General features: G+C 34.3%; 1 protein-coding gene across 7 annotated transcripts in view; it reads left to right on the forward strand.

The window, feature by feature from the left end:
* ANK2 (ankyrin 2) overlaps nt 1-18,654 on the forward strand; it is a 279,598-nt gene that overhangs the window by 191,445 nt on the left and 69,499 nt on the right. For all 7 annotated transcript variants that reach the window (XM_087962977.1, XM_087962978.1, XM_087962976.1 and 4 more), the window contains 13 exons: nt 1,084-1,182; nt 1,763-1,960; nt 6,538-6,636; nt 6,793-6,891; nt 7,850-7,948; nt 8,160-8,357; nt 8,601-8,699; nt 10,654-10,752; nt 11,510-11,707; nt 12,469-12,567; nt 12,662-12,760; nt 16,064-16,162; nt 17,702-17,800. In XM_087962977.1, the coding sequence (XP_087819103.1) occupies nt 1,084-1,182; nt 1,763-1,960; nt 6,538-6,636; nt 6,793-6,891; nt 7,850-7,948; nt 8,160-8,357; nt 8,601-8,699; nt 10,654-10,752; nt 11,510-11,707; nt 12,469-12,567; nt 12,662-12,760; nt 16,064-16,162; nt 17,702-17,800 (1,584 nt within the window). The remainder of the gene's footprint in view (nt 1-1,083; nt 1,183-1,762; nt 1,961-6,537; nt 6,637-6,792; nt 6,892-7,849; nt 7,949-8,159; nt 8,358-8,600; nt 8,700-10,653; nt 10,753-11,509; nt 11,708-12,468; nt 12,568-12,661; nt 12,761-16,063; nt 16,163-17,701; nt 17,801-18,654) is intronic.

The following is an 18,654-nucleotide window of genomic DNA, read 5'->3' on the forward strand; positions in this document are numbered from 1 at the left end:
GCTGCAACTGTTATAAATACACGATAATTGACAAGTCCCTAATTTTGATCACGTGAACATGGGGATGCTTGATGATCATAAGTGTTGGTTGCAAGTTACCCTTTTTCGGTGCCACGGTAACTTTGAACATTTGCCAAATGCATGGTTGTTAATCAAGGACTGCTTGTACTCTATACCATGCATAATAAAATAACAATAAACAACTACCTCAGGTGAACAGAATCCAGCCACATAAACTTTAAATTGTCTAGGCCCTAGACTCTAGGGACATTCTCAGTCATCCAGATCATGGTTGTCCCAAAGGTGCTTTTTCAAGAGGCAACTGAATTTCCTTGTTTTTCTTGAAGACAATTTGCTTCTCATCCAGGACGCTTCAGTTAAAGAACCTTTTTGGATGAGAAGCAAAACGTCTTCAAAGAAAAACCAGAAAGTCCAGTTTAATTTAAATTATAAATTTACATTTCTGAAAATCAGTTCTGTTTTTTTCTTGCCGAAAACTGCCCAAAAGTACTAGCTATTCCACAGGAATGGAACACAGACAGAAGCTCTTTGTCTTCTGACCCTCTTTTCCTAGCTTGCATGGAAGGCAGGCCCTCAGCATCCTAATTTGGAATGCATATGCCCCGAACTGATCCACCCACACTTCAGAAATAATTACATGAAAAGATTTTTTATAATTTTCTATTATACAGTCAGACTGGATATTTCTGAAAGAGACTTATTCTTAATGGTTCTTATTATTCTTTTCATTGCTAATAAATTACAGTTGGCACATAGAAATACGTATAACTATCTCTCCTAGCAGTAATTCTGTGCATTAGTGAGATTATCTAGATGTAATATACAAAAATACTTGTAATTTAATGCCAGTTTTCTGAGCTGCATAAACTTATTAATGCCAGTGCTATCTGACTAATGATGGATCATTACTGAGGGTTCTCTATTGGAGAAAATCTAAAGCAAATACTTCATCATTGCCACTAAAGATCTAATTTTGCTGCAAGATTTTATTAGCAGTACAGTCAAATGATTGTTTGACTCCAAGGTAAAAGAACATGGTTTCTGTTTTTGCTGTTTTCAAAGGATGGGCTGACACCACTGCATTGTGCTGCACGAAGTGGACATGACCAAGTTGTAGAGCTTCTCCTGGAACGAGGTGCCCCACTGCTTGCCAGGACCAAGGTGTGTTTATAGTTCAGTCAAGTACTTTAAGGGAACTTGTTTGCTATTGAAACCAATAGCAGTAAAATAAATAATAACTAGTAGAGCAATTGATAAAAGTATAATCAAATATTTTAAAATACATTCATCTTTGCTCTCATATGTGTCATGTGGTTATTTATTTTCTCATTCATTTTTGTTTCTGTACTGTTTCCATTGCTTTTATGTAAAAATGCATTCATAAACTTATACAAGCAGAGTATATGCAGACAAAATAAAGATATCAACAAACTAGATGTATATTTAGGCAAAGCAGTATTAATATACTACAATAGACAATGGATTGGACCCAAAGCACAAATGCATGAATACCCATTTAGTTTCTAAAACAGAGTGAGGTTTCCCAAGTGAATAAGCAAAATTGGAAGTTTGTATATCTTGAAAACCAACTTTGAAATATAACTAGACAATGCATTATTGTAACTTGATGGATGAATCTGTAAATTTTATAGGCTGCTTTTCAAGATTTAAATTTAGTTTTGTTGTATGTACGTGCATTTACAGATTGTCACTGCATAATGTTTTGCATTGTTTGTTTCAGAATGGACTGTCTCCACTTCATATGGCTGCCCAGGGTGACCATGTGGAGTGTGTCAAACACCTACTGCAGCACAAAGCTCCTGTTGATGATGTTACATTGGATTACCTGACTGCCCTCCATGTTGCTGCACACTGTGGTCACTATCGTGTCACCAAGCTTCTGCTGGATAAGAGAGCAAATCCAAATGCCCGTGCTTTGGTAAACTTTTCATGGATTTCTGGTGGAGCATAAAGGGAACTGAGATACTGATTCCACATATTCAGTTCAGTGACTATATAAAGACACAGGGGAGAATTGCTGGCCTTTTCAGTAGGATACTCTATAACTCTGCCATAAATCCATGTAGTTAATTAGTCAATTGAACATTAAAAGATATCTAATGGATACAGTGGCATGTGATAAGTATGTGAGGCAAACAGAATGGTCAGCGTACATGAGAAAGGGGAGCTTCTGCACAGAATTACAGCCATAGACTTTTTAAAACATTAAGGGTTTCCTCATCACAGTCTACATTAAGATTATATTCTTCGCCATAAGCAGTATGTTATAATGAATAATGCAGCCTTCTTCATGGGTGCTATGAAGTTGTGTTGGTGTAGAAGTCCTTCATGGTAGTTTCTAGCCACTATATTTATGCTGCTTGCAAAACCTGAGTGTTGTAGTCCCAACATCTTTTCCATCACTTGGGGAAGTTTGAGCTAATATATGTTTGGTAGATGGTCAGCAATATTTATTTGCTTAATAATTCTGATTTGTTAGATATATTTGATTACCCGTGCTAGCATTTTCATAGCTTTTTTCTATTCAGAGTATGAATACTAGAGTTTACTCATCTTATCTGTTTCAGAACAGGAGAAGTTCTTCTTCCAACTGCTCAACTTGAACCCATTCCATTTCAAGTTCCTTTCCTTTTCTTTCACAAAATCGGACCTCATTCATTCATTCATTCATTCATTCATTCATTCATATCTATCATCTTACGTGGCCACCCATTTCATATATATGGCTAACAATTAAAACAAATTAAAAAGAGACAAAATTTAAAAATGAATCAGTGGTATAAAAATAGCTGCACAGAGAACATCAATAATATCCAATATTTAAATCAGCCATGAACCATACTGTTATGGTCACAGCCTAGATGGCAGTCCCAAGTAGGGTTCAGGCAAGTGTAATCTCAGGGGGAATAATATTCCAGAGGATGGGTGCCACACGTTCCCCCTTTTTTTAATTTCACAGATACCCAGTGTATGTATTTTATTCAGTTTATTCAGTAATTTCTGTTCTTTACCATTTACCATTCACTTTACATGTTATAGTCTTCTATACCTTGCCATGATTATCATCAAATGGATCCACAGATACTCATTTTTTTCTACCCCTCACAAGTTTGATCAATCAAGGTTTTTTTTTAGCAAAAGAAAGGAGATATTGACTAGATCACTACTTTGTTATATCAGCGCCACCTGCATCATTCCTAGCTAATGATAAGTATATTCCTGGTTAGGCAAATGTTGGCCAATATGCCATAAGATAACCAAAGCAAGTTTTACTCCAAAGATATTCATGCAGTACTATAGATGCTAAAATTCTCTTCTAGAGATTGCCTTGCAAGTCAGTGTAATTTTGCCTACATCCACCACTTATGAAGTATAAGTAGCTTATGTTGATATAGCTGAGAAACATGACCTTCTTATCGAATATACCTTCATATAGTTGGTTGTACATGTCTATTGATTTCACAGCATGGTTAAATGTATAATGTATAAAATCTTCCATGAATCTTTAGATGCTCAAAATTACTAAGGAAGCTTAAACTTTGGTGGAAAACTATAGATCGGATAGGAAGGCAAGGAAATACCCAAACTGTTGCTAAGAAAAACAAATGGATGTGTCCATGTAATAACCAAATTACCAAAAATCAAGCTCCATCTAAAGGAAACTTACTTTTTATGACATATGGATTCACTCATACACATTGTATGATTCATGTTTTAACCTTAAACATGATTCTTGATTTGATTTTGCCTGGAAAGATACTGTGAAACATTTTTAGGCAGAATTAACATTTCAAATGATCAGGGATTAAACAAGATACCAGACAATACACCAGAGCTTAATGTCAAACATAAGTGGCTTAGTGTCAGTGGACAGAGGTAAAGGGTGAGATTGCCTTTCAGCCACTGAACCAAAAAGAAAATTGAAACTTGAGAAAACAAGATTTTGTTACTGATTTAAAGCTATGATATGATATGATATGATATGATATAATACAATATATGTATAATATAATATAATAATAATATAATATAATAATATAATAAATATAATATAATATAATAAATATAATATAATATAATAAATATAATATAATATAATATAATATAATATAATATAATATAATATAATATAATATAATATAATATAATATAATATAATATAAATATAATATAATAATATAATATAATATAATATAATATAATATATAATATAATATAATATAAATATTTTCTCTGAGAATAAGAGCATCAATAGCTGAAATGGACTACAGTCCATGAAAGCAAGTAGCATAGTAAATTTGTTAACATTTAAGATGCCCAAGTCCTTTTTTTGTTCTTGATAAAAGAAACAATTTATTCCTGAGTACATGCCTTCTATGTATAAGTGCCCTTACTTAATCATGATAATGACCTAATAATGAAATGTGCAATATAACATGCACATGACATATGTTTTCCCCTTCCATATTATCAGTACAGTATACCACACAAGTGTACAAGGAATGGAGTTTGTGTTGTAATGGCAAAACACACCCATCCTTTCCTATGAATGCCTATACTTTATATGTTTCTATTTTAGACATTGTATAGATCTCCCCATGAATTCAGTTACCGTGTATTTGTTTTCTTATGACTTGCCTGTGTTGTAGAAATAGTGCAGTTTTGTAGCACACAAATCACACTGTTTTTTAGCTTAGTTAATGCAGTTCTGGAATACAATCTATTGTGATTGTGTTCTATAGAATGTGTTTTTGGGTATCATGGATACAATTTAGGAATGACCTGAAATAGTATCCTCAGTTTATTCCCTTTATTTGCAGATTGCAAATAAATAAATAAATTTGGGGCCAAGAATAGGATGAGCCAAAAGAGGATGGACTGTATTAGAAGTGAGACAAGAAAGTGAACATTTCCTTTCTTTTCCATTTATTCTTATAGTTTAGAGATTGCTAAGCATTCCAACAACTTAAAAAAAGATTAAGGTTTTATTTGTGCCAACACATATGCCAAGTTTTTGAGCTGAAAAAAATCAATCTGTGTCTATTTTTTCTTACTCCCAAATGTCTCTAAATGGTCAATAGTATCATTGTAAATAACTTCATTTCAGGAGCATCTTGGGAGTGGGAAAGATGGCCGTTGGTGCTTTGTTCTAATTAAAATTAGAAATACTTGCATCATTAAAAATTATTAAAAATTCAGGTAATAAGTAATTGGCAAAACTAAAACAAATAGCATTTTTAAAATTTGAAGAAAGGGAATTTATAGCTTTCACTGTAATGTGCATCCTCCAAGTTAGGAGATAATCTGGGATTTTCCACTGGATAATGAGAACTATAAATATCATAGGGATTAATTTAATTTCACATGATTCTCTATCCCAGCATATCACTCTGCAAAAGTACTGCTAAAGTGCCATAAAGTATGTTGTGTCAATAATAATTCAAACCCCATTACAAAATTTGTATTTTCTGTTTATCATGATGATTAAAGTGATCTGTTTTTAAAAAATTATGCAGACAGGGAAATTCATGGATGTTGAGTTTCCTACTTGTCTTATCCTTTTGGGAATCCAAAGGGCTTTTCTGTGGCACACAATTTTTCTGGAATAATGTCATATGGTCAGCCGTGGCTTTCTACAGAAAAGGGTGTTCTGTCCAGTTTGGAACAAATACTGTCCCTCAGTGGAGCTTCCTCTTATCCCACCCAGAACGTTCAATTCTGAACCTTTAGAAAGTTTCTTGGGAACAGAGAGACTGTAAGAGTGAGAGTAGGATCATACTTATTTGGGTTTCTTGTTAAAACCAATAAATTACAAATTGACTGATACTTCTTATGGTTGTCATAAATGCCATTATTCAAGTCTCATAGGGTTTTTCAATAATTAATCAGGGATCTCTTGTCCTGTTTCTTTGCAAAAAAAAAGGTAACATTTCAGCATTGTCATACAATTGTTCAAAATTCATGGATTTACAAGTAGACTTTTATACAAGATAAGGTCAAATTAACTACTGAAGTAATCATTCCGTTATAGTTAACATAGTCTAATATTAATTGGAAGCCATTTTATGTTGAGCCATAGAAAATGGTGGCAATATAAACAGAACGTTCTTACTCTATAATGTCCTTCCTCCATACTCTAAGTGGCCTGGAAGCTCCTTCAGTGCAGTGCACTGCTATAATTGATGTTGGTGATTATGAGTTTGTTTTATTTATACATGGTAATGCTACACTAATGTGGTCTTTGTAGCTAGTATTATAGCAAAAAGAATGAAGAATATCACACACATTAAACTGCCAATCAGACATTTTGTCTGCTTAAAATGTCCATTCACAAATTCTCTTTTGGAGTAATTACTCCAGCTGCTGCAGTGACCCTGGTATTCCTATTTTCTCAGTATGTCAGAATCTGACTTTTTTTTCTAAAAAAAGAGGATAACCTATCTATTTGACAATGGAAGGTGCATGCTTTAACTAACATGACTGTTTTTTGCACAGAATGGTTTTACTCCACTGCACATTGCTTGCAAGAAAAATCGCATTAAAGTAATGGAACTGCTGGTGAAATATGGGGCTTCAATCCAAGCTATAACAGAGGTAGAGAAATTTCACAAAGAGCCATCTCTTATGGCCATCTCTTCTTTCTCTTCACACCCTCCTTTTTATACATATATCTATATATACGTATATAAATCCGGAAGAATTTAAAGGCATTTTGCAGAGGAGTAAAATTGCTATTGCTTTATTTCACAGTCGGGCCTGACACCAATTCATGTAGCTGCATTTATGGGGCATTTGAACATAGTTCTTCTACTACTGCAAAATGGGGCTTCTCCAGATGTCACTAACATTGTGAGTATGGCTTGGATTTGAATAATCTTAGGATAGCTGAATGTGATGTTTCTTAACCAGAAACTACACTAGATATTAGTATTTTGTAAACTTTTTTCTATCTAGCCTTCTTTCTGGGATACATTCAAGATGGAATATGGTCCCTTTTTTGGTTGTCTGCTTGTCTTGTAAATACTTTTAAAACACTTTTATTTCTGAAATCTCAAACTAATGTCTAAGCAATTTTCTAAATAAATAATTTCAGGATCTTTTGTTATCTACTCCTCAACCTTCCTATGTCTTCAATTTTGACTACTATAATAGCAGAGTTATGCCAGTGGTGCCCATATATGGTAGAGCATGCTCAGAAGTTTGTGCTAGTAAATTTCCAATGATAAACAAGTATTCCAAGTATAGACTTTAGACTAAAACCTAAAACTTGCACAATTGTTACAAACTAGATTTATGTTCGGTAAATAAATATAAATATTTTTTCCCCAGCCATTATGTTCAAGCATAAATAATTATATCTATAGTATTTACTGTTTTTTTTCACTGTTGAATATATTTGTCAGATTGACAAATAAGTGTCATAAGTGGCAGGTGACGATAAGGTTTATGTTTGATATTATAACCCAAGGATTGAGTCTAACTACTTGTTTTCTGTTTAGAAAATTGTTAATTTTCTAGCAATTTTCTGCTATCTAGGAACAGCAGAAACACAGAGGATAATTGTTGCTGTGGTTCCTCACATTTTCATTCCAAATTAGGTCTTGCAGCATGTAGGAAAAAGTTCTATCAGAGGAAAATTGACATTAAATTTCTCTCTTGGATTTTATATATTGTCATTAGAATAATAACTTTAACTCACACTATGTGGAAAGTAGGTACTTGTGATATACAAGAGTAACTCACAGGAAGTGAGTTTGAAGATTTAATTCAGGTGGCTAGCAAATTTGACCCATTCATTCTTCTTCAGCGTGGGGAGACTGCTTTACATATGGCGGCTCGTGCAGGACAAGTGGAAGTGGTGCGCTGTCTCCTGAGGAATGGTGCTTTGGTTGATGCACGAGCCAGGGTATGTATTCACGTATGTCATACAATATTTTTTTAAAAGCTAGAAGAACTCTAGGTATACTATGATGAACAGGTTTCATTTTTTTTCTAGCAATCTTCTATAGTGAGAAGAACACAAAGATACATGGATGGATAGATGGATGGATAAGATAGAGTAGATAAGATAGAGTAGACAGACAGACAGATAACCCCTTTCCTGTTTTGAGTTGTAGGAGGAACAGACACCACTGCATATAGCTTCTCGCTTGGGTAAAACAGAAATTGTGCAGCTACTTCTGCAACACATGGCACACCCAGATGCTGCAACAACCAATGGGTATACACCACTACACATCTCTGCCCGAGAAGGCCAAGTTGATGTAGCATCAGTTCTACTGGAGGCAGGTGCAGCACATTCTTTGGCTACCAAGGTAAATTCTCAAGTTTTGGTTGCTAATGTTCCAATATTAGCCAAGTAGCACCAACATTATAATTTTATCAATAGATTGTTGTGACTAGCTTGTGTAACTAGAAGCAATGATCTTGAAATTATATTGGTCCATTGTAGTAACAATGCATGGGGGTCCTGTTATGAATGGCCAGAAGAAAGTGGCCTCTGTGTGTATGTGTATGTATGTGTGTATTCATATATCATATATTTCTATATTTTGCAGAAGGGATTCACGCCACTACATGTGGCAGCAAAGTATGGAAGCCTTGATGTGGCAAAGCTCCTCTTGCAGCGTCGTGCACCTGCTGATTCCGCTGGGAAGGTAAGAATTAGCATTCCAGTTTGAATTACAAATAACCAAGGCATTTTTGTTTTAAGCGTTAAGTATCCTAATTTTGATGTTGCATTCAATATTATATAGCAAGTAGTTGATATTGAAATAAAAATATCATTCATAATACTACACAAATACTATGCGTATTCTATTTTTACAGAAGCTTTCCCACTATTATTTGTTACAGATACTGCTTATATTCTATTGTAAAAGGCAAATTTCAATGGATTTCATTGACTGATTTTTATAGGTTTATCACATTAAGGCTTCCTTTTTATATGGTTGTTTCCATGTCATAAAAGGGGGAAAACATTATAGTTAGCACATATCAATGTTTCTACACATACTTCATAAGATCTTCTAGATCTAGTATGATTTAGTCTTACATGTACCTGCCAATTATAGTTAATGACTTGCAGTCAGACAAGAAAAGGTGGAATAAAAACAGGTATTATAAAGGGAAGATGACAAAATTGATACATTTGGCGATAGACTGTTCTTTGCAATGTGTCACTCAGTGCCAATCTCAATGTCAATATTCTGTTACCTCATTAGATAATACATATTTAATTTTCTAACTCAGGGTTGAAAGGGAGGAAAATGTATTTTCTTTAAGCTAACATGGAATAAACGATAATTACATGTTGGATATTTTGTTCAGATAGGCTAGGAGAGGCACTTGGTTGCGCATCATTCCTTACAAATTCAACCTTGATCAACTTGATGCTTTGACATGAGCTTGCTTTCCTGCCCAATCAATATAGCATTTCGAGATTCCCAGTTTGGCTTCCTTCTTCTGTATAAACACTTTGGGGATTTATTTGGCAGAGATTTAAATAACCTTGCAGCAATTTCCTCCCTCACATTCCTTCTGCTTCCCAGTTTGACCTAACCTGCAAGTTTTTGGTAATTCTTTCAGCAGCAATGCAACTGCTTGGAAATGAGGCATTTTCCTGACAAATGATTAACTTTTGCAGTTATTATACAGTGAGTGGGATTAAGGGATTCCACAATTCTTTATTTCTATCAATACACTTGGATGTAATTCTACCATGAGTATATTTGATGATGATGATGATAATAATAATAATAATAATAAGAATAAGAAGAAGAAGAAGAAGAAGAAGAAGAAGAAGAAGAAGAAGAAGAAGAAGAAGAAGAAGAAGAAGAAGAAGAAGAAGAAGAAGAAGAAGAAGAAGAAGAAGAAGAAGAAGAAGAAGAAGAAGAAGAAGAAGAAAAAAATATTTCAATGGCTATTTTCCAGGATTGCCAGAAATCCCGTAGATAATGAAAGTGTTTTATTTTACTTTTTGCTAGGAAGTACTTGAAGATTGCAATTTCTTAGTAAAAGTATATGATAAGAATTGCAATATATTAGGGCTTTATAAAATATTTTGAGTTGGAAACTGCTGCCCTAATCATAGTGAAGGACATCTTCTGATAATAGTCTGACCACTCTGAAAAAGTCTTTTTTGCTAACTGTCCTCACTCCAAATGCTCTGAGCTCAAAATAGGTCTGATTTAAGCAGAGGATACTTTTGTGATCATTGGAAGAGTGTCAGAAAGCTTTCAATAAGAACAAAACACCTGGTATGAGTCAAAATAGGGTATTTCAAGCTTGAAACATTTTAAATCCAAACTATTTTGTGCTCTGCTACATAATATATCAATTCAGAAAATTTATTGAATTTGAAATGGCTTGTTCTTTTTTTTAAAAAGCAATATTCTTTTATCTAATATTGATTTAATACTATTTTTAATATTGTTATTGATTTGAATAACATGTCTAATGTGGAATAATTCACTTTGAATTAAACATGCTGTGGGTTTTTTTCCCTGCTTTTTTCTTGCTTATTTAATCTATACTGTTGTTTTGTAATTAATGTTACTTTAAACAAAGCTAACCATTACTTAATGCTTTAACATAAACCACCCTTTCCAGAATGGTCTCACTCCCCTTCATGTTGCTGCTCACTATGACAATCAGAAAGTGGCACTACTATTACTGGAGAAAGGGTCTTCCCCTCATGCTACTGCCAAGGTGAGATTTACCATTCTACTCTAAATTTGTTGTGGTTGTTCTAAAACAGTGTTTTTCAAACTTGGCAACTTTAAGACGTATGATCTGCGGAAGTTTGTATGTTGGGGAAAACTTCTAAAATAAACAAACTAGAACCTTCCAGACAAGTAGGATCCTAAGTATCTTTCATCTTAGCTGCCACATATCCAATATGTCTGGAAGGAATCCATTTAAGGAAGGCAACTATGGATGGTATTAGAGGTGTCATTTGGAGTATTGTTTCCACTATGCTGACCTTGTCTGATCATGGAAGGCTTGGTTAATACAAGCACAGAAGAATACGAAGAAATACTAGGACAGTAGGCTAACTAGAGAAGTAAAAAAGCTTTGTGGAAAAAAAACAGTAGCAAAACACCTCTTTATTAGTACTAGAAGGTGTATGGATGTATCCAACATGTCAAATTATTCTTAAAGAAGACTTTATTTTCACCTTTACTTCTATACAAGTTATATGAATTCCAGCCAAGAACTATTAACTATTCTCAATAAAGGTTATGGATTCTATAATTAAGATTGGACATTTGAAATATCAGTGCCAACATACGCCTTACCTGGATTGCATCTGTGATTTTATGCAAAAAATCTACGGCTAATATTATTATTTAGGTGAAAGCTACAGAAAATAATGGCTATTCTCTGAAGAGACAATTTATTGATATTTTATTATGAAAGAAAGGAAAAATTAAAAGCTATATTAATACAAGGCAACTGGTTTTAGAATGGGTACACTCCTCTACACATTGCTGCTAAGAAGAATCAGATGCAGATAGCCACAACCCTGCTGAATTATGGAGCAGAGACCAATATTTTGACCAAACAAGGAGTGACTCCACTTCACTTGGCCTCTCAAGAAGGTCATGCTGACATGGTGAACTTACTTCTGGAGAAGGGAGCCAATATTCATGTGGCCACAAAGGTAACGCCCTCCTTCTATTAAGAATTAATTTTTAAACTGTGATTTAGAAAAAGATGTAAGTGTTCAACGAATCAATACAAAATATTAATTTATATTTGAGAATTAAAAGCAGGAAAATGTGTAAAAATAAGGCTAATACCTTATCTAAAACAAACAAATTGCCACATTGGTGGGATTTGCTTTTTTTAAATCTACTATTAAAATAGTAGATAATAGTAGATAATATCAATAGTAGATAATATATTCATAGAGGTTTGTGTGAGTCTGATCTCTGCTTAAATGTTAATTGGAAATTAACACTTAATTTGCAGTTAAATATGTTAGATTATTTGAGGTTTCCCTGCTGAAATAGAGAGCGCAAAATTTCACCCCAATTTTATTTGCTTGCAGAGTATTTCATTTTTTTTCTGCCTTTCTTCTCCAGCATGTGTATGAGGTCACTATCCATGGTGTTCAATTCTTTTATAATACCAAGTTTTATTTCTTCCCTCCCTCTCTTGTCTTGTTCCTACCTATAACCTTTGTGTTCTCCAATATGTAACAGGAATTGGAAAGATACTGTGAATGAACTGACAGTCTGAAGAGTTCATGATAATTGTTAGAAAGAAGTTGTTTGAATATAAAGCCAACTGAATTTCATTATGCTTACTTCTGAGATGACATATTTAGGAATATAACACTACATTACAGCCTTTGCTAGGTTTGAGTTCCATGAGCCAATGTGGTCTCAGCTTGTGATATTTATTAATTTTAATTTTCAGAGTGGACTGACATCTTTACATTTAGCAGCTCAAGAAGATAAAGTAAATGTAGCTGATATGCTGATAAAGCATGGAGCAAACAAAGATGCTCAGACTAAGGTATAACAAACAATAACTTCCAAGACAATAAAATAACTTTCCAATGCCTTATCACATTCTCTACTTACGCTTTTCGGGGGTCCTTTTCATTTAGCTGGGTTACACTCCACTAATTGTGGCTTGTCACTATGGAAACATCAAGATGGTGAACTTCCTTCTGAAGCAAGGAGCTAATGTCAATGCTAAGACAAAGGTAAATGTTAATAGTTTCCTTCCATTCTCATTTACAAACAAGCACATCGATATTAATTTATATTTAACAGATTTACAACATTATATTTGTAAGAAATTTGAAAGAAGAAGAGTCGATTTCTCAGTGAAGTAGTTTGTGAATAATGCAACATTAATAATGTACTTGACTAAGTACAGAAAATAATGCACAGTTAATCATTATCATTGTGGCCATGGAATTCTGAAATTTTGGACGTCTAAATGACAATGCTAATGCATTTCATTGGCATCGATATGACAAAAACTAGTCTAAAAATGTTCAGTTAAAATTAAAAAATATGAATGATACACCAAATGGTACAGTGTTATACTTATTTTAAAATCATAAGTGTAAAATGGTAGTGCATCCTGTAAATACTGTAAATACTGTATTTTCATATTAATTTATTAAGCTTATATGCTACCCATCTCACCTCGAGGTGAATCTAGATAGCTTACAACCCATACAAACAACAAGAGAAAACATTAAAATAATAAATACTAATGCTCAAATTGATTAAAAAAATTAAAACAAAAAGATGGCAAGGAAGAGAGAGCAAGGTGCATACAGGAGCAGCTGAGGTCTTATCTCAGTCCATTAACCACTTCAAGTATAACCCCTGCTCACGTATGACCCACCCCCATGCCAATTGTCCAAGCCAGGTCTTCAAGCTCTTTCAGAAGACCAGAAGGATAGGTGCAGATCATACCTTAGGGACATAATGCGCCAGGAGGGCAGGAGCCATGGCAGAAAAGGCTCTTCTCCTGCACCCTGCCAGTTGAAATTCCTTGACTGAAATTCCTTGACAGCATGTCAGTGTGGGTGGGGCAACACGGGTGTGATAGTTCCTCAGATAATACATATTAATGACAGAAAAAGATCTGGGCATCATAGTACATACAAAGTAAACAGCACTGTGAAAAAGGCATATTTTATGTAGGGATCCCTAGGAAAGGAACTAATAATGAAAATTCAAACATAATGCCATTATACAAATCTACAGTATGTCCAGGGGTGGGATTCAAATTTTTTAACAACCAGTTCTGTGGACATGGCTTAGTTAGTGGGCGTGGCTTGGTGGTCATGTGACTGGGTTGATGTGGCTTGGTGGTCATGTTATTGGCTGGTCGTGGCCAACTCAATATCACTCACATCGAGGCATGCATCTCTTCGTCTGGCCTCTCATGACTGGGGATGCTGCAACAGTCGTAAGTGTGAAAAATGGTCATAAGTCACTTTTTTCAGTGCCATTGTAACTTTGAATGGTCACTCCACACAAACAAAGTACCAGCAAAAGAAGGAAAAAAAACTCCAGAGAAGTTCCCGAGACAGGAAGTCTAGTCCTGCCAAGAATGTAATAAGGGTTAACGGAGAGGCAGTTTCTGTAAGCAACACCAGAATGTTTCCTTCCTGCCTTCCTTACAGGATTAGGTCAATAATTTCTTCTCACAACCGGTTCTCTGAATTGCTTAGAATGTTAACAACCGGTTCTAGCGAATAGGTGTGAACTGGTAGAATCCACCACTGAGTATGTCTGGCTGTAAAATCTGGCTGCTACACTTGATAAAGACTATAACATACCTGGGGAAAGTGCCAAAAAGACCAGCCCAAATGATCAGAGCCCTTGAACATCATCTGCATGAGAAAGGGTTTTAGAAAGTTTGAGTTTGGAAAAAAAAAGTGGAGAGATGTGACTGAGGTGTATAAAATTCTGAATGTATAGAGAAAGTCTCCACAGAAAATATTTTTTCCTTCTCTAAAAATCAGGACCAGGAACCATCAAAAAAGCTGATTTGAAGGAGATTTGAAATGGACAAAAACGACCTTTCCACACAGTACAGCAATCCCCAATCTTTATAGCTTAGCACATCAGCAGCGGTGGTGGCAGGAAGAAGGGGTTGGTTTCACACATAGGCCTACTATATACACAAATGGAGCTTCATGTGCTTTCTCATTACTTCTACGGCCCGGTTCCCTATGGGCCGCGGACCAGTACCAGTCCAAAAACTAGGAGTTGGGGACCACTAACATATTGCATAAGTAATTTATACTATACTATAAAGTTTAGTAATGGCCATTAACCTGGATGGCTTGAAAGGAGATAGTATAAAATCATGGAGGATACAATTTGAAAAGTATCTTAACCTTAATCATGCTTAACCGAGGGTTACTTCTGGGTTGGGAATAGCATGCTTTCAAATATCAGCTGTAGAAGAATAGCAGTAGGAAAGGTGTTTGTAAGTACCTCAGGGCTGTGAGAAATAAAATGCTGGACTACATTTATAAATAAAATGATGGCATTGGTAGAGTACTTCTATGGAAATATATGTTTATTTCTGAATTTTCCATACCAGTGTTATGTGCGGGAACCCTTAAAAGATAAGCCTGGTTGAAAAGATTTACAAGAAAAAAATTAGGAAAACAACTGTATGACTGTAAAAAATGTACTGTAAATAAATATAAGTAGATATAATTTAAAGTAATTTAAATTTTAAATGTACAAGAATCATAAAATTTCACTTTCTTGTTATATATAGTTAATATTATTCTACCTCTGTATTATGTAAACCTGGTTGCTTCCTGAGTTGAGAAGCAGTCCAGGAGGGAATACTTGGCTATTTGCATAGGAAAACTAGAATTAAAAATTCTGGGTTTTTAAAGTTAAATTTGCTCCAGAGCATGTGGGACCACCAAACTATCATTGCTCACTTCCCCATTTGCTCATTTGAATCTTTTTCAATATTATTTAGAATAAATTCAATGGTGTTACAATAGTGAGAATTTAACAGGAATATTGTTGGCAGGCTTAAGACAAAAAAGCTGTGAAAATTGCAGGTTGTAGGTAAGCAGAATATGTGTAACACGGAGCAAAACATATAAATGCTTACTTTAGTTTTCCTATCTCTCTTCCCCCGCTCCAAATAAAACATCAGCAACTTGAAAGACAGTTACATATGCCAAAATAAGAGATATAGTTTATAATTTTACAGAACATCAACACAATCAAATTTCATGGTAACCTAAAGTCTTGTTTTCGTTGACCCATTGATTGCTTTTTTAAAATCTTAATTTCTAAAAATTAATAGGGATTTGATCAATGTTAGCCTACCTTCTATCATTAATAATATATGAAAAAATTGGTCATTGGTGTTCGCTGCCTGATGAAAACAGCTGGCATCACTGTGGTTAATGCTTCTGTGAAATCAGGAGAATATTAAAATAACTGCATTTTAGGATTTTTGTCCCCTTTATATTCTTAAACATGCTAACTACCACTAATTTCAGAATGGATACACTCCTCTGCACCAAGCTGCCCAGCAAGGTCACACTCACATCATCAATGTTCTTCTTCAACATGGGGCCAAACCAAATGCAATCACTGCGGTAAGATTGTGGAATACTTACTTATATACTTGCAATGATTTGTTTTTAAGTTTTGAACTCCAAAATGTCTTAAAAGGTAAATTAGATTAGTCAGCTGGGATCAGATGGAGGGATGTGACTACTTGGAGAACTTGTAGTATGTCAGCTAAAAAGAAATTACAATTAATAAGAAAAAAATGGTATGTATTGTATACATGAAGTCTTTAAACTATAGAATGATATCATTGCACATACAATATATGCATGTCGTCATAGTTTATGATTAAACATGCAGCTGCTGAAAAACAATATGATGCAATGGTAATAGTGAAACACGAACTTTATCACATGAGTCATGGTGGCGCAGTGGTTGCAATACAGCACTGCAGGCTGACTCTGCCCACAGCCAGGAGTTCGATCCTGACCGGCTCAAGGTTGATTCAGACTTCCATCCTTCCCGAAGTTGGTAAAATGAGGACTCAAATTGTTGGAAATATGCTGACTTTGTAAACTGCTCAGACAGTGCTGTAAAGCTCTATGGAGCAGTATATAAGTCTAAGTGCTATTGCTATTGCTACAGACCTATTTTTGACACTCATTCTACTGTAGCAGAGGCAGATCTGATTGGTTTCCTTTACCTGATCCTTCTATAAACATTGATTCAATACAATGTATCATTTTTTTAATTCATAGAGAATTAGTTAAAGGAATTCAGATTGGTTAGATCAGGGGGGGTTAAACTCGTGGGCCACAGGCCGGATGCATCACATGCTGGTTTAGTGAAGGGGGGAAAAGTTGCGATACATCATGTGACAAAGACGTGGCCATACGAGTTTGACACCCTGGGTTAGATAATATTGTGATACTAGTATGTTTACTATTCTTTTTTTTTAAATTAACAACGAGGAAACGGCATGATGCTGAAACAATAATACAGATACAGAACAATAGTTATCACTTCTGTATTAACTTATTACATTACTATATTGGCAATTAAAACAAAGTTAGTTCTTTTTTTCCTAAAGTAAAAAAAAATACACTTTAGAGTCTGAATATTGTATATTTGAGGGTTTTTTTGTAAATGAAAGAATGTATATAAACACATTTAAAATATACTGAATCTTTTTTTTTGTTTTTGTTTTCTGGGTATGCATCAGCTGTACCATGTCCATATTTGGTCTAATATTTCTGAGTTGGAACCTCTTACATTTCTGCTGTATCTGGGTTCTATTAACACTACCATCAAAATCACTGCCAATTAAAAGCTTTTTGTCAAAATTATTCAAGAACACACGTAGCAAATAAAAAAAATCTAATGAGATGCAGAAAGCTGTGGGTTAAATTATTAAAAAGTGTGCACTTTAAAAAAATACAGCATAACAGACAGATGTTCTGAGTTTATGTTTCCATGGCAATTGCTGCTATAGTCTGAGCAAAGTTGCAAAGGTTTTTTTTCATAGTGAATGACTTCTTTTGGATGGAAATGTTGGTTCATTTAGTTCTGGGTGTGATCTCATTGGTTCATGTCACAGTATTCCTTTCCCTTCTCTCCTCCTTCAGAACGGCAACACTGCATTAGCGATTGCTAAGCGTCTGGGATACATCTCAGTCGTAGATACATTAAAGGTTGTAACAGAGGAAGTAATCACCACTACAACTGTGAGTACAGCAGACTTTTTTTTCCCCATTATTTTATTCTGGTTTTGTTTATTTCAGGTATCTTTTAAAAGGAGTAAATTAATTACGTCCAGTGTAATTCAATACTTATCGGTATATCCATATGGGAGAAGTGTTAAGCATATACATAAATGTAATAAAACATAGCTCACAGTGATATTTGAATTTTATGCCTTTTCTACAAATCTATAAACATTTCCAGTTAAATTTCATGTCAATTGTGCATTGCCTTTAATATTTAGTTATTTGGGTCATATTTCATTATCATTATGATATTGGGGAAGGGTTCCTGTGGGCAGCCAATATAGGAACTTTCTGTATCCCTGATTATAGAAAGGTTTTCATATTGCAACGAAGAAGTGAACAAAAATTTTGTAACTAGGAAGGTAATGGAGGTGCAGTTAAATCATACTTTAGATGTATTTACTAGATGCTTCATTCATTGTTTACTTTGAATATTTTATTTATTAATTAAGAAAAGGCAATTTTATATCACTCTTAAAGCTTTGACTCCATCTTCCACATTATATTCATTTATTTAGTTAATGACTAACTAAATTTCATATTTTCATATTTACATCAAATATGAAAGTGAGCTTGGATTTATTAGATATCCAGCTTAAAAACGATAGTCACTTGGTACGAACAAGGGATTTGAGGCAGAAGTGGATGGGTTAAAAACAGAAATGTTCCTCATCTTATACTTGTTAGTATTTTAAAATATTGAAATTATTTGGTTCTCTACCCATCAAGCTTATACAATGGAGCACACTGAAGCCTGCTATTTACAAATAATTTACCAAAACTAACCTAATCCTTTTAATAGTAGATGCAAA

This window comes from Notechis scutatus, chromosome 4 (assembly GCF_049901735.1).
Source record: "Notechis scutatus isolate UNSWTSFEM ecotype Mainland chromosome 4, rNotScu1.2, whole genome shotgun sequence".
Classification (NCBI taxonomy): Eukaryota; Metazoa; Chordata; class Lepidosauria; order Squamata; family Elapidae; genus Notechis; species Notechis scutatus.